The following is a 21,043-nucleotide window of genomic DNA, read 5'->3' on the forward strand; positions in this document are numbered from 1 at the left end:
TTTGCACTGTCCATTATGTCATACAAAAAAGGCATAGAAGGTCTCACATTAGAATCCACTTCTCGAGGACATGAACTAGCGGAAGTGTAGCTGTGAAGCAGAAAAGGACTTTCCCCAAAATGTTATTGTGTAAAGAATCTTCTCCTTTGCCTTCACTCCTTTCAACTTTTTCGCATAGGTGCTCCTCTGGAACTCCTCAAAAGAGAACTTGTTCTTCAAATGATCTTTTAAAGAGTACAACCTTTATAGTTTTAAGAAGGATGTGGGAAAGCGAGTGATGGCGGGCCTTAATAACTCCTTCCCACCCGTGTACTCTCTCATCAAACTCAAAACCCAACAATGGTTGTAAATAAATTGTATTATTCCCTTTGCATCATCAAGAGTCTCCTGGTGGATCTTTATTTTCCCAATGTCCTCCAACAAGAGGTCAATGCAATGTGCCGCACAAGGTGACCAATAAAGTGACCTTTTTTCCATAGGCTTCTTTCCAGCAAGCTCATAAGAGGAATGGTTATATGTGATGACTTGGAGGACATCATTCTGCCTAATCTCCTCCACCATTTGATCAAAGGCACTGAAAAAGATATTCCCCGTCCTTAATAGCCGCTGATGCATCAATGAACTTGTGGAAAAAAGTCCCCTCCAATGAGTTCATGAGGAAGTAAATCAAACTTCTACTCTTCTTGTCCGATCATCCATCAGACATAAGAGTGTACCTACATTTTTCCTAAGCCTTCTTATGTGTTGTTTTTATGGCATCTATATTTTCCACTTCATTTTTCAGCACATGTGTCCTAATCTCATAAGGAGTAGGAAGCTTCAACCTGGGCCTGAACTTCCCAATTGACTCCGCCCGCTCTCTCCAATACAAACTATTCAAGATGTTGAATGACAACCCATTAACAAAGATGTATCAGCCGATCTTCTGTACCATCGCGTCCCTTACTTCTTTCTTGACTCAGCTCTCTATTGTTGTTTAACGGCCTTGGATATTAACAAATTGTTCTAATGGACCAAATGTTCTGAACTACTGGATCAAGTTATTGCCACCATGTCTGCTTTGTGCCTCTAAACTATCAATCTCTTGTTAGATTGAATCTTCTTCCATCATTGCAATTAATTTGATCAATGCTGCATTTCTTTCTCTTCCGGATTCCATTCTTTTGAGAAGTTCCACACATTGCTTTTTCACTTCTTCTAGAACTTTGTCACATTTCTTCACCCCTTTCTTAGTACGGGCTAAGTGATATTTCAGTCGTGTTACTAATGAGGATAAGAAATGGTAATATTTGATTAGTTGATATATTTTTTAATTTTGAATTTTGAAATTTAAAATTTAAAATTTAAAATTTGAAATTTGAATTTTGAAATTTGAAATTTGAAATTTAGTTTAATTGTATTTGAGTGATTTGAGGGATTATTGTTTGTTTCTATTTTTATTGCACGTTGTGTGTACGTAGTTTTTTTTATAAATAAGGTTGTATGAGACTATTGAAAATCAATGAATTATTGATTGAAAATTAAGTTCTTCTCAAATGAGAATTTCTTTGTATTTGGTGTGTGAAACCCAAATGCCAGTTCTAGGTGTGTGAAACCCTAGTTACTTATCCCCAAATCCATCTATCCCTCCATTCCCCAAACAGATCCATCTCCACCACTCATTACAAAAAGAAAAAAAACCCTAGATCTAGTTCCCCCCTCCCAGTCGTCAACCCCCATTAACTCTCATGAGTTTCTCTTCCTTAAACAACCGCAGCCTCTCCCCCGCTCTCTTCTCCTTCGAGCAACGCCGCCGACGTCCTGTTCTCCTCCACTTCCGAACAGTTTCGTCGCCCGCGTCGTCCCGCCGCCTCGTCGATATCAGATCTTCTTTCGTCGACGACCATCACTGTCCTTCGTCCTCGAATGTCGCTCGCGCCTCTCGTCGTCGTCAGATTTCACGCTCTTTCGTCGTTCTTCGTCGTCGAACAGACCCGTCGCTCGTTTCGCCTTTCTCCACCTAATTTCAGATCGAAGAACTCATAGACAAAGGAGACTTTGGATCGGGTTTGTCTTCGGATCTGGTTATTTGATCAGACTTGATTCCAACTCAGTTGGATCTGATGGTATCAATTTCTCTTTATATTTTTCTGTTAATCTTAATTTATTAGTTAATTGCATGAATAATACATCTCTAAACTCTTATCTTATATTCACTGCTTGATTAAATTGGTGAGTCGAGAGTAACTGAACATGTGACTGTTAATCTTGATATTGATTGTAGAACTTGCACAACGATAATTAATACTGTAATTAAATTGATCGAGATTGGAATTGTTTATGACTATTGAGGCAAATCTTATTAAAATCCATCTGTCACATTAATTATTTTTAAATTAATTTCCTACCGAATATTATGAATTTTGGCGAAACGGTGCGTTGTTTAAATTAGATCGCTGATTCCGATAGACCCCTTCCCCCGTTTCACATTATTTTTGGTATCAGAGCATGGTTTTAGGGTAGGAAATTTTTATTTTTATTTTTTAGATTAGTCGAGTCTTTTATTTAAAAAAATATCTCATTCATCTCATCTAGTGTTAGTGCATGCCCACTCGCACGAGCCTACCTAATCGATTAGGTGAGTCTAGTAAAATGTCTACTAGTCCAACATGTCAATTGAAATCCTTAAGAAATTAAGTGAACTAAGAAGACAAATAGATAACGTAGCTTAAGAGAGCAGAGCCACCAGCGAAATACTTACTAGGCTTGAAAGAGCGCATGTTGCAAACCCGCCTCTGCAAGGTCAAGGTCATGGGCACATCATTCATCAACCCCCACCTCAACCTGTGCCTGATCCACCAACCTTTGATGGTAAGCTCAGTCCACAAACTTTCTTGAATTGGCTGAAGAACATGGATCGATACTTTGACTGGTATGTCATGACGGAACCAAGAAAAATTAAGTTTGCGGTAATGAAACTCACTGGACCAGCCTGCCAATATTGGTCCAAATTCGAAATATTAAGGTATATGAGTGGTGAGTTACCAATTTTAACTTGGTAAGAAATGACTGATGAACTTAAAAGGGAATACCTTCCACCAGTTAAAATTAATAAGCCGCATATGACAGAATCAAAATCTATTATTGAGAAAACCGATAATCAGGCCGTAGATTTGATAGAAATTAACTCTGCGAAGAATTCCAGGATAGTAAAATTAAAAATCCATGCACTTTCGTCTCTTCTGAAACTACCCCTGCAATTGTGGAGGTAATTAAAATTTCATGCAATGACAAAACTCCGGTTCTTTCCCAAGCTACCTCTTTGATCACGGAGTCCACTGATGTTATCCCTGAAGTTGTTCTTGAAATTAAAATTCTAACTCTTTCTGAACCAACTTTAGTGATTGAAAACAGTTATCCCTGAAGTTGTTCTTGAAATTAAAATTCTAACTCTTTCTGAACCAACTTTAGTGATTGAAAACATTGTTGATATTCCCCACGAAATCCTTCCGGACAAACATGACACCCAACACGTTCCTGATTTGGCTCTTGAATCGATTCACTCAAACATCTGTATGGAAGTCGAATACCAAACTAAGCATAGTGAAATAACTACCATACTAGATATCCCACCAAGTCGAATACCAAACTAAGCATAGTGAAATAACTACCATACTAGATATCCCACCACCATGCATTGTCCAAACAATCACTCACACATACACTGATCCATTTTAGGAAATTATAATGATTAGGGATACGAGCTTAAGCACGAGTGTTTTCATTTCTTTTTTCTCACATATTAAGCGCACAAAAAGACTCCGTCATACATTTGCTTGCATGTTCCTCACTATCATTGTTAGGACAAGAAAATTTTTATGTATTTTAACAAAGGGGCACCTAATTATTCCATTTGATAGAGGACGTCATGCATGTTAGATACCTCGTTGAGTTACATCTGCCATTGACCGTATTTTTCAAGTCTGCATTTCATACATAGTCATTCGAGTTGATTGCATCATTTTGTTTTGATTTGCATTGATCATATATTGGGGAATCAGTGATCTAACTTGAATAAATACATTGTTAACTGAAATGAATGATATGGAGTCAGAACCTAATTTAAAACCGTTGATGCTGATATTTTAGATGGTTTGGACTTGTCCAATACAGTTCTTTATTGCTGTTTAAGATTTGACATGATATTTATGAACTTTTCCAACTCTTGAAATGATTAATGGCAACATTTATTAATTTGGTCATAGTTCTATTTTCAATATTGAGTGATTAAACAGTCACAATGTTATTGACAGTCCACTAATATAAGCCTGACCCTGGCCTATTATTTCTAAGAGTTCTTTCACCTTATCCCCACTTCTATATATTCACCCAAGCTGCAGTGAATTTTGATAATATTTTAAATAGTGAATTTACAATGTAATTTAACTAATGATTTGAGATGCAGAAAAAATAACTGACGGCAGATTAAGATGCAGACAGAGTATATTGAAGATGACAAGTTTCTGCAGCTAACTCGACGGAGTCGAGTTTTCTCCCTCCCGGGGAGAATAATGAGGACAGGAAATGGCAATATTTGATTAGTTTATATATTTTTAAAATTTGAAATTTGAAATTTGAAATTTGAAATTTGAAATTTAGTTTAATTGTATTTGAGTGATTTGAGGGATTATTGTTTGTTTCTATTTTTATTGCATGTTGTGTGTACGTAGTTTTTCTTTATAAATAAGGTTGTATGAGTCTATTGAAAATCAATGAATTATTGATTGAAAATTAAGTTCTTCTCAAATGAGAATTTTTTTGTATTTGGTGTGTGAAACCCAAATGCCAGTTCTAGGTGTGTGAAACCCTAGTTACTTATCCCCAAATCCATCTATCCCTCCATTCCCCTAACAGATCCATCTCCACCACTCATTACAAAAAGAAAAAAAACCCTAGATCTAGTTCCCCCTCCCAGCCGTCAACCCCCATTAACTCTCATGAGTTTCTCTTCCTTAAACAACCGCAGCCTCTCCCCCGCTCTCTTCTCCTTCGAGCAACGCCGCCGACGTCCTGTTCTCCTCCACTTCCGAACAGTTTCGTCGCCCGCGTCGTCCCGCCGCCTCGTCGATATCAGATCTTCTTTCGTCGACGACCATCACCGTCCTTCGTCCTCGAATGTCGCTCGCGCCTCTCTTCGTCGTCGAACAGACCCGCAGCTCGTTTCGCCTTTCTCCACCTAATTTCAGATCGAAGAACTCATAGACAAAGGAGACTTTGGATCGGGTTTGTCTTCGGATCTGGTTATTTGATCAGACTCGATTCTAACTCAGTTGGATCTGATGGTATCAATTTCTCTTTATATTTTTCTGTTAATCTCAATTTATTAGTTAATTGCATGAATAATACATCTCTAAACTCTTATCTTATATTCACTGCTTGATTAAATTGGTGAGTCGAGAGTAACTGAACATGTGACTGTTAATCTTGATATTGATTGTAGAACTTGCACAACGATAATTAATACTGCAATTAAATTGATCGAGATTGGAATTGTTTATGACTATTGAGGCAAATCTTGTTAAAATCCATCTGTCGCATTAATTGTTTTTAAATTAATTTCCTACCGAATATTATGAATTTTGGCGAAACGGTGCGTTGTTTAAATTAGATCGCTGATTCCGATAGACTCCTCCGCCGTTTCGCATCAAACATACTTATAGAGGGAAAATCCGGTCTACTTTATTATTTCATCATCCATCTCCATTTTTTTTAGTTCAACTACTTTCATTTCCTTCCAATAGCGATTCAACAATTATGCAGGTGAAGTAGAAATGAGTCTTTTTAGACCTTTAGTGAAACTTCATTTGGTTGGGAATTGTTGCATCTTGGATATTGTATTTGTCAAACCGGTCTTTTTTGCCTTATTTATTGTAACTGAGATTTTTTCTGATTAGCTGCTGAACTAGTGCAATTTATTCTCTTCCTGTCATGCAACTGTCTGCTACGTAGAATGGGTACTAATACTGAAATCGGGTACTAATACTGAAATCGGATGTTCCTCGTGCTAAAAAAAAGATCACAGACTGATAGACATGACTTTGACATACAAACTTGACGCACATGCATACATATGAACATACACATATAAAACAGAGATATTTGCAATCTTTATGTAACATCTGAAATATATAAGAAATCTACTTTTTATTTGTCTCAATCATGGCACTTTATGTGAAGGAACTTAGATGTTTAAGGGATTATCATATATCATTTCGTATTTGAAAGGAACAATTATTTATATATGTGTTAGGTGAGAGTAACATGACCAAGTTTAGATCTTTATAGAATTACTAAAAATAAATAAGTATTTAGCCTTCTTAATGCCAACCTGGAACCTTTATGAAGTAACCTGATAGCCTGCTTAAGTTTGAACACAATAAATTGTTTTATTTTTACTTTTTCTTGATCTGGGATATTAACATATAAAACCAAAATCCTATATGAAATATCTACAAATAATCTACTAAGTTTAATCATATTGTTTTATTTTGACTTTTGCTTGATTTGGGAAGTTTAGGCATATACCTGAGATGCTACTTTTGAGGAATGTTGTATCAAGGCTTAGTTTTATGCCCATGGGAGAAATGCATTTACCGTGAAAATTATTGTCATTGTTTCTCTATTCCCGACTCTTGCTTACATGGAAAATTTAGAGAACTTCTTGGATGAACTTAAACTTCATGACCCATCTCTCAATCCGCTAAGTGACTTCCATTTCACTACATTATTCATTTCTTGCCATATAAGATTTCCTATTTTCACTGCATTATTATTGTCTTGCCATAGTTTCTTTATCTCAAGATTTTGCACCAAAAGGCAAAGGGTGACAACATTTTGTACAGAATAGGTCAAGAGTAAACTGTTGTGATTGGAAAAAATTTTAGTGTGTTTTGTGTATTTGTTGCATAATTTCAATTGTTAGATCTCGGAGGCACTTAGAATTAATTTTCTGAAAAGTCTGTGGTTGTTAAAGAGGAGTACCAAAATGATGTGGTCCAGCTTGTAATTTTTACATTTACCAAAAAAAACCTTTATTTGCTCAATATCTCTAAATCTTTTCAAAATTACAACTGCAGTGAAGATTCTAGTAGTGGAGGTGGTGACTTTCTTGTTGGTTTCCTTTTGGGAGGAGCAGTATTCGGCACACTAGCTTATGTCTTTGCTCCCCAGGTGATTCTTCCATACCCATATGGAAACCCTTGTCAATTCTGTTTATCAAAAAGATAAAGCAAATGAAATGATTCACTAGCATTTGACATAAAAAGTACGGACTAGTCCATGCGAGCACATATTCTTTCATATTTAGTATGATATATTGTTATATTTGCTATGTTTTAATTTACATGCACATATCATAATCCTCCATAATTCAATCATGCATTTTAACTTGATAAATTGGTGTATATAGATAACAAGTGGAGCCATTCAAAACATTATGGCCGGTATAAATGCCAAATGTCTAGGTCACTACAGTATAATTAACATCAACAGGAGTTCCAAATAAACTTTTTCAAGTACTCTATTCATCGGAAAGAAATAGTAGACAACTGTTTTGGAGCGTGTTCCGAATGGGCCAAGCTTAGATAATGACCATAAATTAAGTTAGTTGAATGGTTGTTCACTTGTATACATCGAATTCTTTTACATTTCTTAAATTATCCGACATGTCTAGGTATTTATCAATTACCGCCAATTATGTTCAGATCCTAAATTCTACAGTGACAATTGCTATTAAGGAATGAAAATAGAATATTCCTATGTTTTTTTGCTACGGAAATTATTTTTTAAATATGATTAAGCTCTCCTTTCTCCTTCCTTTCCCATTCTAGCATTCACTCTTTCGTTCTTTCTGTTAGACCCTAGAGGTGGGTGATTAGGGTCTTATGCTAATCTAATCCGATTATATGTCAATTAAAATTAATTAACAAGATATCCTAGTAAGTATGAAATACAACAATATATATGAACTAGGATAAGCAATATGAACAACAAGATATATCCTAACAAAGAGATATAGGCAATGTATGTGCAAGGATATATAAACTAACACAAAGGTGATATAATTAAACTACAAATGTGATAGTGTAAAATAAACAATGCAAACACACAATATGATCACGGAGTTCGGACCTTCCCTCTTACGTCTTCGCTCCCCACTCTCGGGGAGAAATCCACTATCACAACCGGGTTTTCTACGTTCACCCGAATAACGTTTACACCTCACACTCGGTTTTCTAGCTAACCAAAAACGTTACAATCACCACTCCTGCAATCCCACTCTACACCCTCTCAAGTGTTGAGCTAGACGTGTCTCCCTCAAGTGCTCGGTTACAACCTCTTCCTAGGTTCGTCAACCGACTCTCGTCACACACTTCTCTCGGTGTACAAGTGTATTACAAAGTGAATCTCATAATAAGGTTCAGTACAATAAATGTTTGTTATCTACTATGGATGAGAACACAATGAAAGCTCATACTCAATTGTTACAACTCTCACCAACCCAAAATATATTATGAATGTAAATACAATAAGCTCAAGTGGTTGTGTGTAACAATGAGATAAAATCAAATCTAACTCAAATAGCAAACTAGCAACAATAAGAATATGAAAATAAATAATAAAATTGTTAGAGAAAAGAGTTAGAAAACTTCTCAATAGATCAAGAGGTAGAAGGAGAATAGTTGGATGTCCAAACACCAATAGATGATCTCCTCAAGCTCTTGTGAAATTGATTTCTCAAACTCAAACTTTCAAATACTTAAAAGCTTCTTAAAACACTTAAATCAAACTAAAACCCTTGTTAAAACTCTTTTAAACTTGGTTAAAAACTCTCTTAGATGATAGAAAATAGTTATGGCAAAGGGGTATATATAGGCTTGAAGAAACCAACCCCAAAAACCCAAAAAAAACATTTTGCAACGGCTCTAAAAAGAGCCGTTGGAACTACAACGGTCAACCGAGGAAAATCGCGGTCCACCGCGAGCAAGGTCAGAAACAGATTTGTTTTCCAGAGAGTTCGTCGGTCGACTGCACTGTAGCGCGGTCGATTGATAGTACTGTAGCACTATATATGCAGCTCTGTAAAATCAATTAAAAATAGTAAATCAACTCCAAAAATTATGAAATTTTGAGGGAATGTTCTAGACATGTATAAGAACATGTTAGAGAAATAATTTCTGAAAAATCATTTCCCAGTTGAGAGAAATAAATGTTTGAACACAGAAATACAGTTTCTGAAAATCTGCTGTGATACATGATTTTGTAAAATCAATTCGGCATAGTAAATCAACTCCAAAAATAGTAAAATTTTAAGGAAAGTTTCTAAACATGTAGATAAACATGTCAAAGAAAGAATTTCTTGAATACCTCTTCCCATTTATGAAAACTCATCTGTTTTGTAAAACATGCACGAACATGTGCACGAACAAAAACATGATTTTGTAAATTCCATTAAACATAACATATCAATTCCAAACTTGATGAAACTTTGTAAAATGTTTATAAACATGAAAACAAACATGTTACAAAAATAAATTTTCAATTTTTATTTCTCAATTGTGAAAACTCATTATTTTGTAAAAACATGCATGAATATGAATTTGTTAAGAACATGTTTTTGATAAAAAGAGTTTAAACGTATATTGAAACTTTATGAAATATCTTCATAAATATTATAACACATGAATATAAAGTAAGCATGGTCAATAAAATAATATCACAAAGTTTTCTCAAAATAACTCATTTTGTGAGAAAATCCAATATTGTGTGTGTATATGATATTGAGCTTAGAGTATTAAACACACATAATATAAACCTATACTAAATATACCCAAGTTTGATGAAGGTCTTCAATGAGCATGACTTGGTAAACTTTACGGAAGAAGCTTGAACTTGATCTTTAACTTTGAATTGCATAAGCTTCACTCCACAATTCCGCCAACCTCCATTTGATATCGTCGTTGAAGTGCTATTCCATCCATCCTCCAACAACGTTGTTTGTCTATAATATATAGGAACACAAATACTAAACAAACAATATTAGTGGTAAATTGTTTGTTAAACATCATCAAAATAAGAAGACCAACACTTTCTTAGGGAACTGGACTAGACGTATGTTTGCGGATCCCCAGAGAGGGAGATTCTCCTCTCTCTCCCCCCTCCCCCCCATCCTGATCCAAACCCGAGTTTGGTCTAAATCCCTGCAAAGAGAGGACTGAAATAAAGAGGGGAATATTGAGGAGTCATGTTTGTTGGAGGAAGAAGAGGGAAGAAATTTTTATGGGGTTTTTGAAGGAGAAAGAAGACCAAGAACATTGGTGAAGTAAAAGAGAGTAGAATAGGAATTCTATTAGATTTCTAACAGAAGGTAACTAGAGGGGTAATAATTTGGAGCTTGAAGGCAGATTTAGAGGTAAATTAGTAAATGTGTACATATTTGGGGTAACTTTAAAAGTAACCAATATTATAGATTTATAAGAGAGAACCTTAATTAAGCAATACCATTGAGCACACTAGTATTGCTTAGGAGTGAGATCTAACTTGGCCCTTTTGGCTCCTATATTGTGGTTGCTACATGAATGCAGGTTATAGCAAATCTTCTCTTCCCCGTCGGTCTAGGACTTGTCATCATTATCCAGATTTTGATCCTTTGTCGCCCAAGTTTAAATCATAGGGAAACAAGGAATATCATTGGACTTTATAAGGAGCTCCTCTCTTGTTTCTAGTTCAAATTTGATAATACAAAGGTTGGCAGAAAATTCTAAAAATTTGTTAGTTTTAGTAAATTTATTCATGTAGCTCGTGCTCGCCAACCCAAATATTTGGACAAAGGTTGAATGATTAGTCCCAGTGTTATCAATGCGGGGTGCAATGTGGGGCACATAGTCCCTTTACGTGCACATGCCCAAGGGGCAATGCGATGCGCACACCTGAGTGAAGCGAGGCGAGACACACTCCGCATATATAATTCAATTAATCATAAATTATTCTTAGAATCACAATTTTATGCTACTGTATTACATCATTATATTACTAATTTCTTTCTCTCTACAGGTTACATTGAGAATTAACTAGTAGCATCAACTAGCAATGAATAAATACGAGCATGAATCAATAAGCTTGAACAAAAGAAGTTTTCTACAAACATATGTTTCAAAAAATTATTGCAATACTCTTTATATCCTAACATGTAGAAGCATATTTAAAGTTAATAATTAATCCTAAATAACTATCTTTTAAGCTAGGTTACCCGAACACTTCATTTAGGCTCCCGTATCCGTGTCCCATGTTCGACACTTCCTGGACACTTCTTTTGAATGTATACATCTATTTATATGTGTACTCAATTATATAACACACTTTAATTCAAAAAAATCGTGATACACTTCTCAAACATATATTGCACACTTCACCTCAAATTTATGCAACTCATTAAACTCGAGACAGGTTTGTTTTAGCACATACCTAGTTTATAAGTATGATTTTAAAGGGTTGCTTGGGTACTAGTTCAAAAATAAGCGAATTTTTAATTTATAATCTATTCGATGAAAGAAACATAAAAATGATATAAGGATTTTAATTTTCATAACACATGAATGAAAAACAATATCAACCTCATATAGATTATTAATTTTAATATGTATGTATATAGCCGTATCCTCGTATCCTAATTTTATAATTTTTTTGTGTCCCGTGTCTGCATCTGTGTTCGTGTCCGCGCACCTATATCCGTGCAACATAGCTTTTAACTGAATATGGTTTAGCTAATTATACAATGTAAAAAACAAATGGCTATGCAAACTCCCCAAGTACAAATTTATTCTTAGAATTATAGTTTTATGCTTCTGTATTACATCATTATATTACTGATTTCCTTCTATCTACAGTTTACATAGAGAATTAACTAGTAGCATCAGCTAGCAAGGATAAATACGAGCATGAATCAGTAAGCTTGAACAAAAGAAGTTTTCAGACAAACATATGTTTCAAGAAATTATTGCAATACTCTTTAAATCATAACATGTACTAGCTTATTTAAAGTTGATAATTAATCCTAAATAACTTTGATAATTAATCCTAAGTAAGTACCTTTTAACTGAAAATGGTTGAGCTAGTTATACAGTGCAAAAAACAAATGGCTATGCAAACTCTATTCAACTTTGGCAATGGTGTATTGACCCCACAAGTACAAATTTATAAACCAATTCTTAGTACACAATGTAAAATTAATTCCAGTATCTCTAGAAAAAGGGAAAAAAGAAAAGCGGAGTCCTAAAACAAAAGACAATAATAATAAAAAGAAAATTCTTAAAATCTAATAAATATTATACAGATGCAAAATTAATTTCAGTGTTGTTAAGAAAAGAATAAAAAGAAAAACTGAACCTTAAAACAAAAGATTACATTAAAAAAGAATATTTGTAGAGAAGGGCGACATTGAAAAATATCATTAGGGGTAAAGATTAATAGAAAAACAAACAGTAGCAGAAAGCAGATAGACAAAGGGAAAATGAAAAGAGGATAAAAAAAGAAAGCAAAAATGAGAGGGGAGGAGAGAACGTACCTGATGGGAGGTCGCTCGAGCTTGCCGCTCACCAATGTTACAGAAGGCACTATGCGGACTAGGCATTTGAGCCAACGCCTAGGCGACGCCTAGTTTTTAAAATTATTTAATTAAAATAATTAATAAAAATATGTATTAAAGTCATATAAATTTATAAAAAAAAATAACCTTAGATCCATAATAAACTATACATAGTTAAATATTAAATAGCCAAAATTATAACTAACAATGTTATAGAAAGCGCTAGGAGGCATAAGTATTGGTCTCGATGCCTAAAGTCTAGGAGGTTTTCTTTTTTATTTTTAATTATAATAATATTATAGAAGGCTTAGGTGCCCGACTGATGTCGGGACGAATTTTTCTTCATTTAAGTTGCGGTCGAAGGGGTTTTGCTGAAGGTCGGAGGAGATAGTGGAGGTGTTCATATTTGAATGTTAAAGGTGTTTGGAGGAGGTTGGAGGATGTGAAGGTTGCAACACAGAAAATCATGATCAAGACCTAAAAGGTACAATCCACGTAAGCAAACAATGCTCTTCTAAACAATCCCAAAGCCTAGGTGGGCAGCCTAGGTTCTTTTAGACGATAGGCGCTAGCTAGGTGGCCTAGGTACCGCCTAGGCTTAGGCGTACGCCTACGCGAACTAGGTAGAGGCTTTTTAAAATAGTGCCGCTCACTGATCATCGCGGGACAATCACAAGCCGTCGCTACCGCTCACTATCGAAGAGAGAATGAAGCCTTAGACCGATGCCCTAATTTGGATCCAGACTTTTTTGGCATATTTTAAGTTTGGGTTTAAGTGAGAATTATAGCTGATAACCCACAAAACCCTTTTCATTTTCTTAAGGAAACGCCCCCATCAAAAGCATGATGTGCTTGTGAGGCGCACGCAAGCAGAGCACCCCGCATCCGACGTGGGGCACTCCACCACTACGTCGAAGCGTCTTGTGCCAGAGGCTCGCACGAGCGGCCTTAATAACATTAATAAGTCATTTAGGTTCATATTTCAGAGTCCATCTTTAAGTAGTTAGTTTATCTTTATTTATATCTCCCTTTTATAGTTACATGCGTACATGTATAGGTACGAGCACAAGAGTGCATACAGGTGCACGACACGAAAATTTATGAAGGGTAGGGTACAGGGACATGGCTTTACATACATCTATATATAATAATAATTTATATGAGATCAATATTATTTTTCATTACGTCCTAGGAAATAAATTTCTTATAACTTTTTTATCTTGATACCCAAAGGACCCTTTATAATCATAGTTTTGAAGTGGGTACAAGCTGAAACAGCCCCAACTTATGTCTCAAAGAATTATTTGATGACCATTTTAAATTCAAGCATGTATAATATAATTGAGTATATATTTGAATTAGTATATATAAATATCCAAGGAGTGTGCGTTGAAGTTTCGGTCTTCGGTATGGGTTAAACATGGGTTCAACTCCTAATAGAAGTATTCATGCAACATAGGTTGTTACTTACATAATATTAGTTGATGAGGTTACTGAAGGGATTATTTCTAAGGTGAAGCTCTCAAATCTAAAGTATTTAGATTTAGTATAACAAAAATAGAAAATGTAGATATAATTTTAGTAAACACGTAAAAAAATGTGCGTGTAGTCGACATTGATGGTGAAGAAATACATAGTAGCAACCATTTTTAGTTATTTAGGATTAGTTAATCATCAAGATGGTGAGACTGAGTATGATGGGGTTAATCATATATAATCCTGTGGTTGAAATGAAGTTCTTCTAGAGTCCTATTTTTAGCTATTTAGGATTACTTAATCATCAAGATGGTGAGACCGAGTATGATGGGGTAAATCGAATAAAATCCTGTTGAAATGAAGCTCTTCTAGAATCCTATGTGATCTAGAATACGTATGAAATGACTTAAGAGATGCCTATAAGACCAACAATGCTTTATGATTATGAATGTTAGACAATCAAGAAACATGTGTAAAAATGATATAGTAGTAAAATGTTACAAAGGACAAGAGGTTAAAATATAATAAATAAATTAATGTGCATTCATATGAAGTTAGAGATTGCTCCTATCGAGGATAAAAATACGAGAGAATCAAAGTGAGATAGGATTGCTATGTACAATGGAGACCACTAAATGCACCAATTACATGTGATTATAATTAATGAAGAAAGAAGTACAGTGAGGTCTTAAATAACTTGGTTAAAAAGCAGTTAACAAGGATATGAAGCCCCAAACAGAACTGAATGGAAGAATACGATTCATGTAACCGATCCCTAAGATTTTGGATAAAGTGTGTCCCGTTTTTATTGTTGATTTTCAAGACTCTTCTCCAAAATGGTAACTGCAGACAGGATACACAAATATGTTATTCCTTCCAAATAAGAGACAAATATATTATTTCTCATCTTCCGTATACTGGTCCATACAGATTCTTGGTGGCATATTTCAGTGGTTGAGAGCATATTTGAGCTTTAGTCGTCGCTAATCTTTGTGCAATCAAGAAAATAAAATAAGATAAGCTCCCGAGTTATCAAACTTAAGGATGTTATGGTATAATCTAGAGTCTTTTAAGATTTGTCATTGAGGATAACTTCTTGATCCACCTGACGTATAGGATGGAACAAAGAGAAGGTAGGAGAGAATTACAACTGCAAGAAACCAAAGACAAAGTCAAATTTTTGGTGGAGCGAGCAATTCTCTACTCCTAAGATCTTGTATTGCTTCTTAACTAACTTGATTTACAGATTACAATTCATCTCTTTAAATAGAGATCTCAAATCTGAATATCACTCTAATTAGAGTTACTATATGAATAGGACTTGCTATTTAAATAGAATTCTCTTACAGATTTTCTATTTAAACAACATCCAATATGAATAGGACTCCTAATAAGTTAGGACTCTTTCTAAATCTGGAATTACAAACTCCTAACTACAATAAGACTTGTACTCCTAATAATATCCAAAATTAGCTTCATGGAAAATCCCCACTCAAATCCCCAACTCCCTGACCCAAACACCTTTGCTCAAAACACCATTATACCCATAGTTTTAGCCTCTTCTACCTCATCAAAAAACCCTAATCATAAATCAGCCATAGCTCCCCCTCAAACAGTAATTCACTCTAATCTACGCTGTAAGCCATCTCCCTCTTCCTATTCCCACTCTATCCAACCTATCTCGGCAGGCCATCATTCTAATGGTGCTATATCCTCTCAAGGCGTTACAGCTAATCAGGGCCACTCCTTGAATCAACATGTTGAGGCTTTAGGAGATCAAGCTGCTCCACTCAACTCACCTCACAACTCTCGTTTTCCCTCTGAGTAGCGGACTTATGCTCAGATAGCTTGTGGCCCTTGAGGCCCTGGTTTTGTGCAAACTCATGCTAATTCAGTTGAGGCCTTTGCGAGAATCACATGAACTGGAGCTAACATTATTCATGGTACACTGGTACCCACTACCCATGATGGTATGCCATTCTTCTCCTTTGTGAATTCAGAGCTCCCATGATATAATGAATTGTTTGCAAATGCACTGGTGATGAGATTTCATTGTGGTCGTCCCCCACTGGAAATTAGTTAAGTAGAGATCCAATCATGGGGCGTGGTACACCCTTTCTCCATTAGCCCTCTGAATAATCGTGCTTTTTTACTAAAATTCCTAGACAACTCTGATCTATTGAAAGTTCTCACTAGGCCAATATCATCGATCAATAGGCCAATATCATCGATCAAGACATTTTCTTATAAGATATTTCGATGGCATAACTTTTACCACATCAAGGATGATTCATGTCATGCTCCAGTTTGGGTCTCCTTACTTTGGCTGCCACTTTAGTGTTTCGTCCCTGAATATATGGAAGCATTTGCCAACAAAATTGGCCGTTTTCCGTGTTTTGACAAGCCTTCTGCACTCTGGCATGTCCTAGTGCAGCGTGTATGTATGTGGAGATTGATCCCAAGAAGTCCCCTCCTACGAGCATTTGGGTGGGCTTATTTGATGGGTTTAAATAGGATGTGTTGTATGAAAGGCTTACAAAATATTGCAACAATTGTTATGCACAAGGCCATAGTAGCTCTGAATGTTTGCGTAAGAACATGGCCAAGCCTTCTCACATGGCTGAAGAGCGCGTGCCAACTATTCTAATCCGCACACCAGGTGTTCGTCAATTGGTCAATGAGAAGTCAATTGAGACATTGATAGAGTAGTTCGACACTCAGCCTGACTGTCCTCCCAATTCTATCCATCTTGGTCCCTCAGTAGCATTCTTACCAAGAGTTCAACCTCATGCAGCCATGAACCAACAAGTGGATTCCAACATTCCTCATGCAGTCATGAACCACAAGTGGATTCCAACATTCCTCCCCCACCCCCTCTTGTTCCCTCTGGGGTTCAATCTGTTCCCCCTCCTCCGTCATTGGTTGTGGCTATAGCCCCTTATCCCACTACTCTATACAAAGTAAGACCTAAACCTCATGGCAAATCGCTTATGTTTGTTGCCAGCCCCACTATGCGCAAGAAGAAAAAGCCTGCTATGCAAACCAATCTTGAGGCATATCAAGCGTTCTTGATGCAATTCACCAATAGGTTGCTAGGATGGATTTTGACAAGTCTAGAGGCAGGAAGGTCAACGACATAAGCATTGTCGCTAATCTTCTTCAGTATTTTGCATGGGTCATATTTTTTATTCTTCAGTTTGTTATAGGTGCACAGTGCAAAACGCTCTTTCCGCAAAAACTCCATCACCATGTCTCCCGCCTCAAACACCTTCCTCTTGTGTCGATCAGCATCCGCCTTATATTTAGCATTAGACTTCTCTATCTTCTCCTTCACTTCCTGTTGGATAGCATGTATCTTCTTGGCCATATAATCTGCAGGAATATTCTGTCCTGAAAGCTTAGGTAGTGAAACTAGATCAAGATAATAGTTAGAAAGCCTTCCATATACAATCACAAAAGGAGCCCTGCCTGTAGTTTGATTCTCCATACATTTATAAACAAATTCAGCATGTGCCAGAGCAAAATCCCACTACTTCGGACGATTGCTAGAGATGGATCTGAGAAGGTTACCGAGAGCGTGATTTACCGCTTCTGTTTGATCGTCTATTTGATGGTGGTAAGCAGTACTGAATTTAGGTATTGAATCCCTGCCTCAAGGTCCTCTAAAAGTGGGACAAAAACTTAGAATCACGATTAGAGGTGATGGACTTTGACACCCCATGAAGACATACTATCTCCTGGAAGAAAAGGTTAGCAATGTTGTTAGCATCTGCTATTTTCTTATATAGAATAAAATGTGACATCTTTGAAAATCTGTCAACCACAACAAAAACAGAATCCATTACACGTTGGGTTTTAGGGAATCCCAACACAAAATCCATCGAAATATCATACCATGGCGTATCAGGAAGAGGTAAGGGTGTATACGATTTCGTATTTTGGGACTGTCCCTTAGCAACTTGATAAACTGAACAACATTGCACATATTTTTCTGTCTCCTTCAGCTGAGGCTAGTAATATCTTTCTTCAGTTGAAGCAATCGTCTTATCACACCCTAAATGTCCTCTTAACCTGCCAGCATGAAGGTCTCGTATTATCTATTCTCTTAGTAAACTCTGAGGTATGCATAACTGATTTTCATAAAATAAATAACCATCCTGGATATGAAAATGTCTGACTAGCTGATTTTGTTGGCAGTCATTCCAAATCTCCTTGAAGTCTTCGTCTTCTGAATAAAGCTCATTTAGGTATTAAAATCCGGTCACTTCTGCCTGCAAAGTCATCAACAAACCAACTCTCCGACTGAGTGCATCTGTAATCTTATTCTGCTGCCCAGACTTGTGCTTCAAAACAAAGGTTAAACGCTGCAAAAACGGGATCCAACGAGCATACATACGATTAATGGTAGTCTTAACTATTGATGGACTTCAAAGCCTGATGATCAGTGTTAAGCAGAAACTTTCGCAAGATCAAATAGTGCTTCATATGCTTCAAAGCCTGATGATCCGTATTAAGCAGAAACTCTCGTAAGATCAAATAGTGCTCCCAATGCTTCAAAGCCTGATGATCAGTATTAAGCAAAAACTCTCACAAGATCAAATAGTGCTCCCAATGTTTTGAAGATTGGACTATGACATACAACTCTAGTTCATATGTGGTCCACTTCTGTCGAGCTTCGCTGAGTTTCTTGCTATAGAAAGCAACTGGACGCCCTTCTTCGGATAGAACACTATCAATTCCTATGATGGGCGCATACCTTTTGAAAATCTGGAAGTACAAGCACTGGTGCTGTAGATTACTTCTCCTTGATTAGTGCAAAGCTACGGTCCACATCTTCCCCATAATTAAACTTCTCCTTCTTCATGCACTCAGTAATAGGCGTCACAATGCTGTTGAAAATTTTGACAAATCTCCTATAGAAATTCACTAGACTATAAAAGCTACGAACTTCGCTGATAGTATTCGGCATAGGCCAATCTCGAATAGCACGCACCTTTTCGTCATCAACATGGATGCTCTCTGTACTGATGACAAAGCTAAAAAATAATAGGTTATTGGTCATGAAGTTGCACTTCTTTAGATTGATGTACATCTTGTTCTCCTATAAAGTCATTAATACCTCTCTCAAGTGGTCCAGATGCACAGACTCGTTCTGGGTATAAATCAGGATATCATCGACATAAACTACAACGAACTTGTCGATAAATGGTTTTAATACTTGATTCATCAATCACATGAAAGTACTAGGAGCATTGGAAAGACCAAAAGACATGACCAACTATTCATACAAGCCTTCTTTTGTCTTTAAGGTAGTCTTCCACTCATCTCCTTCTCTAATCCGAATTTGATGATAACCATTCTTGAGATCAATTTTGGAGAACACATCAAGACAACATATCTAGTATGTCTTCCAGGAGAGGGATAGGAAATCGATATTTCACGATAATCTTATTGATAGCCTTACTATCCACACACATGCGTCACTCTCCATTCTTCTTTGGGACAAGTAAGGCCGACACAACACAAAGACTTATGCTAGATTGAATAAGGCCTTTCTGGATGAGCTCGTTCACTTGTTTCTACAAGATCTCTCCTTTTGGGCTTATCCGATAATGAGACAGGTTTGGTAAACGTGATCCACGTACGAAATCAATCTGATGGTGGACGTCTCGAAGCATTGATAATTTGGAAGGAGCAAGGTTTAAAATATCGGCCGACATGTCCGATATGTCGGTCGACATATCGTTTTGAGGGCTTGACCGACACTACATGGACGTTTTCAACTCGTATATCAGTTTTCAGGGCCAAATCGGAAATATCAGGGTCATATCGGGCATATCGGTCTATTTTTTAGCTTTAAAAAATTGACCGATATGGTATTTTTTTTTAAGATTTGTTTTTTGTTATCGGGTTTGGGTTTGGTGATAAATACCCAAACCCGTTTGACCCGTTCTCATGTTTAAGAGTTCATTATGAACCCGATAGAAAGAATTTATGAACCCAAATCCATATATTATTTACTTTTTTATATGTTTAGTCTATAGAATTTATAAAAGTATGCTTATATTGAATTTATGAATGCTTAGATTACATTTAGGACATGATATCATACATATGCGCACTATCCGATATGACAATCCAATATTTAGTCAATGTCCCCCGATATATCTCCGATTTTCGTTATCCGATATGGATTTCAGCCATCCGACATAAACCCGACATCCGATATTTAAAACATTGGGAAGGAGTTCATCAGATATAACTGTGTCAAATTGTTGCAAGAGGGTTTGTACTTCAGGTGAAATTTTGGTGGAGATAGAATTTTCATTCCCTGATACAACAAGAGCATAAACCTTGTCAGACTATTTCAAATCTTTTATAAAATATTCATTGTCAACGACCAAAAAGGTCTTCTTTTTAGCAACATTTGTTTTGACTGGACCCTTCTCTGTAAGAGGCATGAGCACAACTCGGCGACGATCCTTCTTAAAGATATAAACATTGTCCTTCTCCTTGTGCATGACATCAACATCAAACTGTCATGGCCTACCTAATAGCATATGATAAGTATCCATCTTAACTACATCACACAATGCTTGATCAACATAATTTCGGCTTATGAAAAAAGACACCCGATACACTTCGTTAACCTGCACATCTTTGCCCTTACGAATCCAACCGATATTGTAGGAAACGGGATGTTTCTCGGTCTTCAAACCTAATTTCTCTACTATCCGTCGAGAGACAATATTCTCGCTACTACCACTATCAATGATAACATCACAAGTCTTCTATTTCACGGTGCACCTCATGCGGAAGATATTATGTCTCTGTGGTGGTTCGTTTATCTTCGGAGCCAATAGTAGTTGTCGCACAACACATGAGAGTTGATCCTCATCATCAGGATCCACCTTATCACCTCCATAGTCATCAGAATCATATTGG

At 36.3% G+C, this 21,043-nt stretch overlaps 1 protein-coding gene across 1 annotated transcript in view; it reads left to right on the top strand.

Annotated features, from left to right (window-relative positions):
• Positions 1 to 21,043, top strand: part of LOC109825892 — a 37,528-nt gene that overhangs the window by 10,901 nt on the left and 5,584 nt on the right. Inside the window, exon 3 of the mRNA XM_020392808.1 lies at positions 7,116 to 7,209. Within this exon, the coding sequence (XP_020248397.1) occupies positions 7,116 to 7,209 (94 nt within the window). The remainder of the gene's footprint in view (positions 1 to 7,115; positions 7,210 to 21,043) is intronic.

Source organism: Asparagus officinalis, chromosome 1 (assembly GCF_001876935.1).
Source record: "Asparagus officinalis chromosome 1, Aspof.V1, whole genome shotgun sequence".
Classification (NCBI taxonomy): Eukaryota; Viridiplantae; Streptophyta; class Magnoliopsida; order Asparagales; family Asparagaceae; genus Asparagus; species Asparagus officinalis.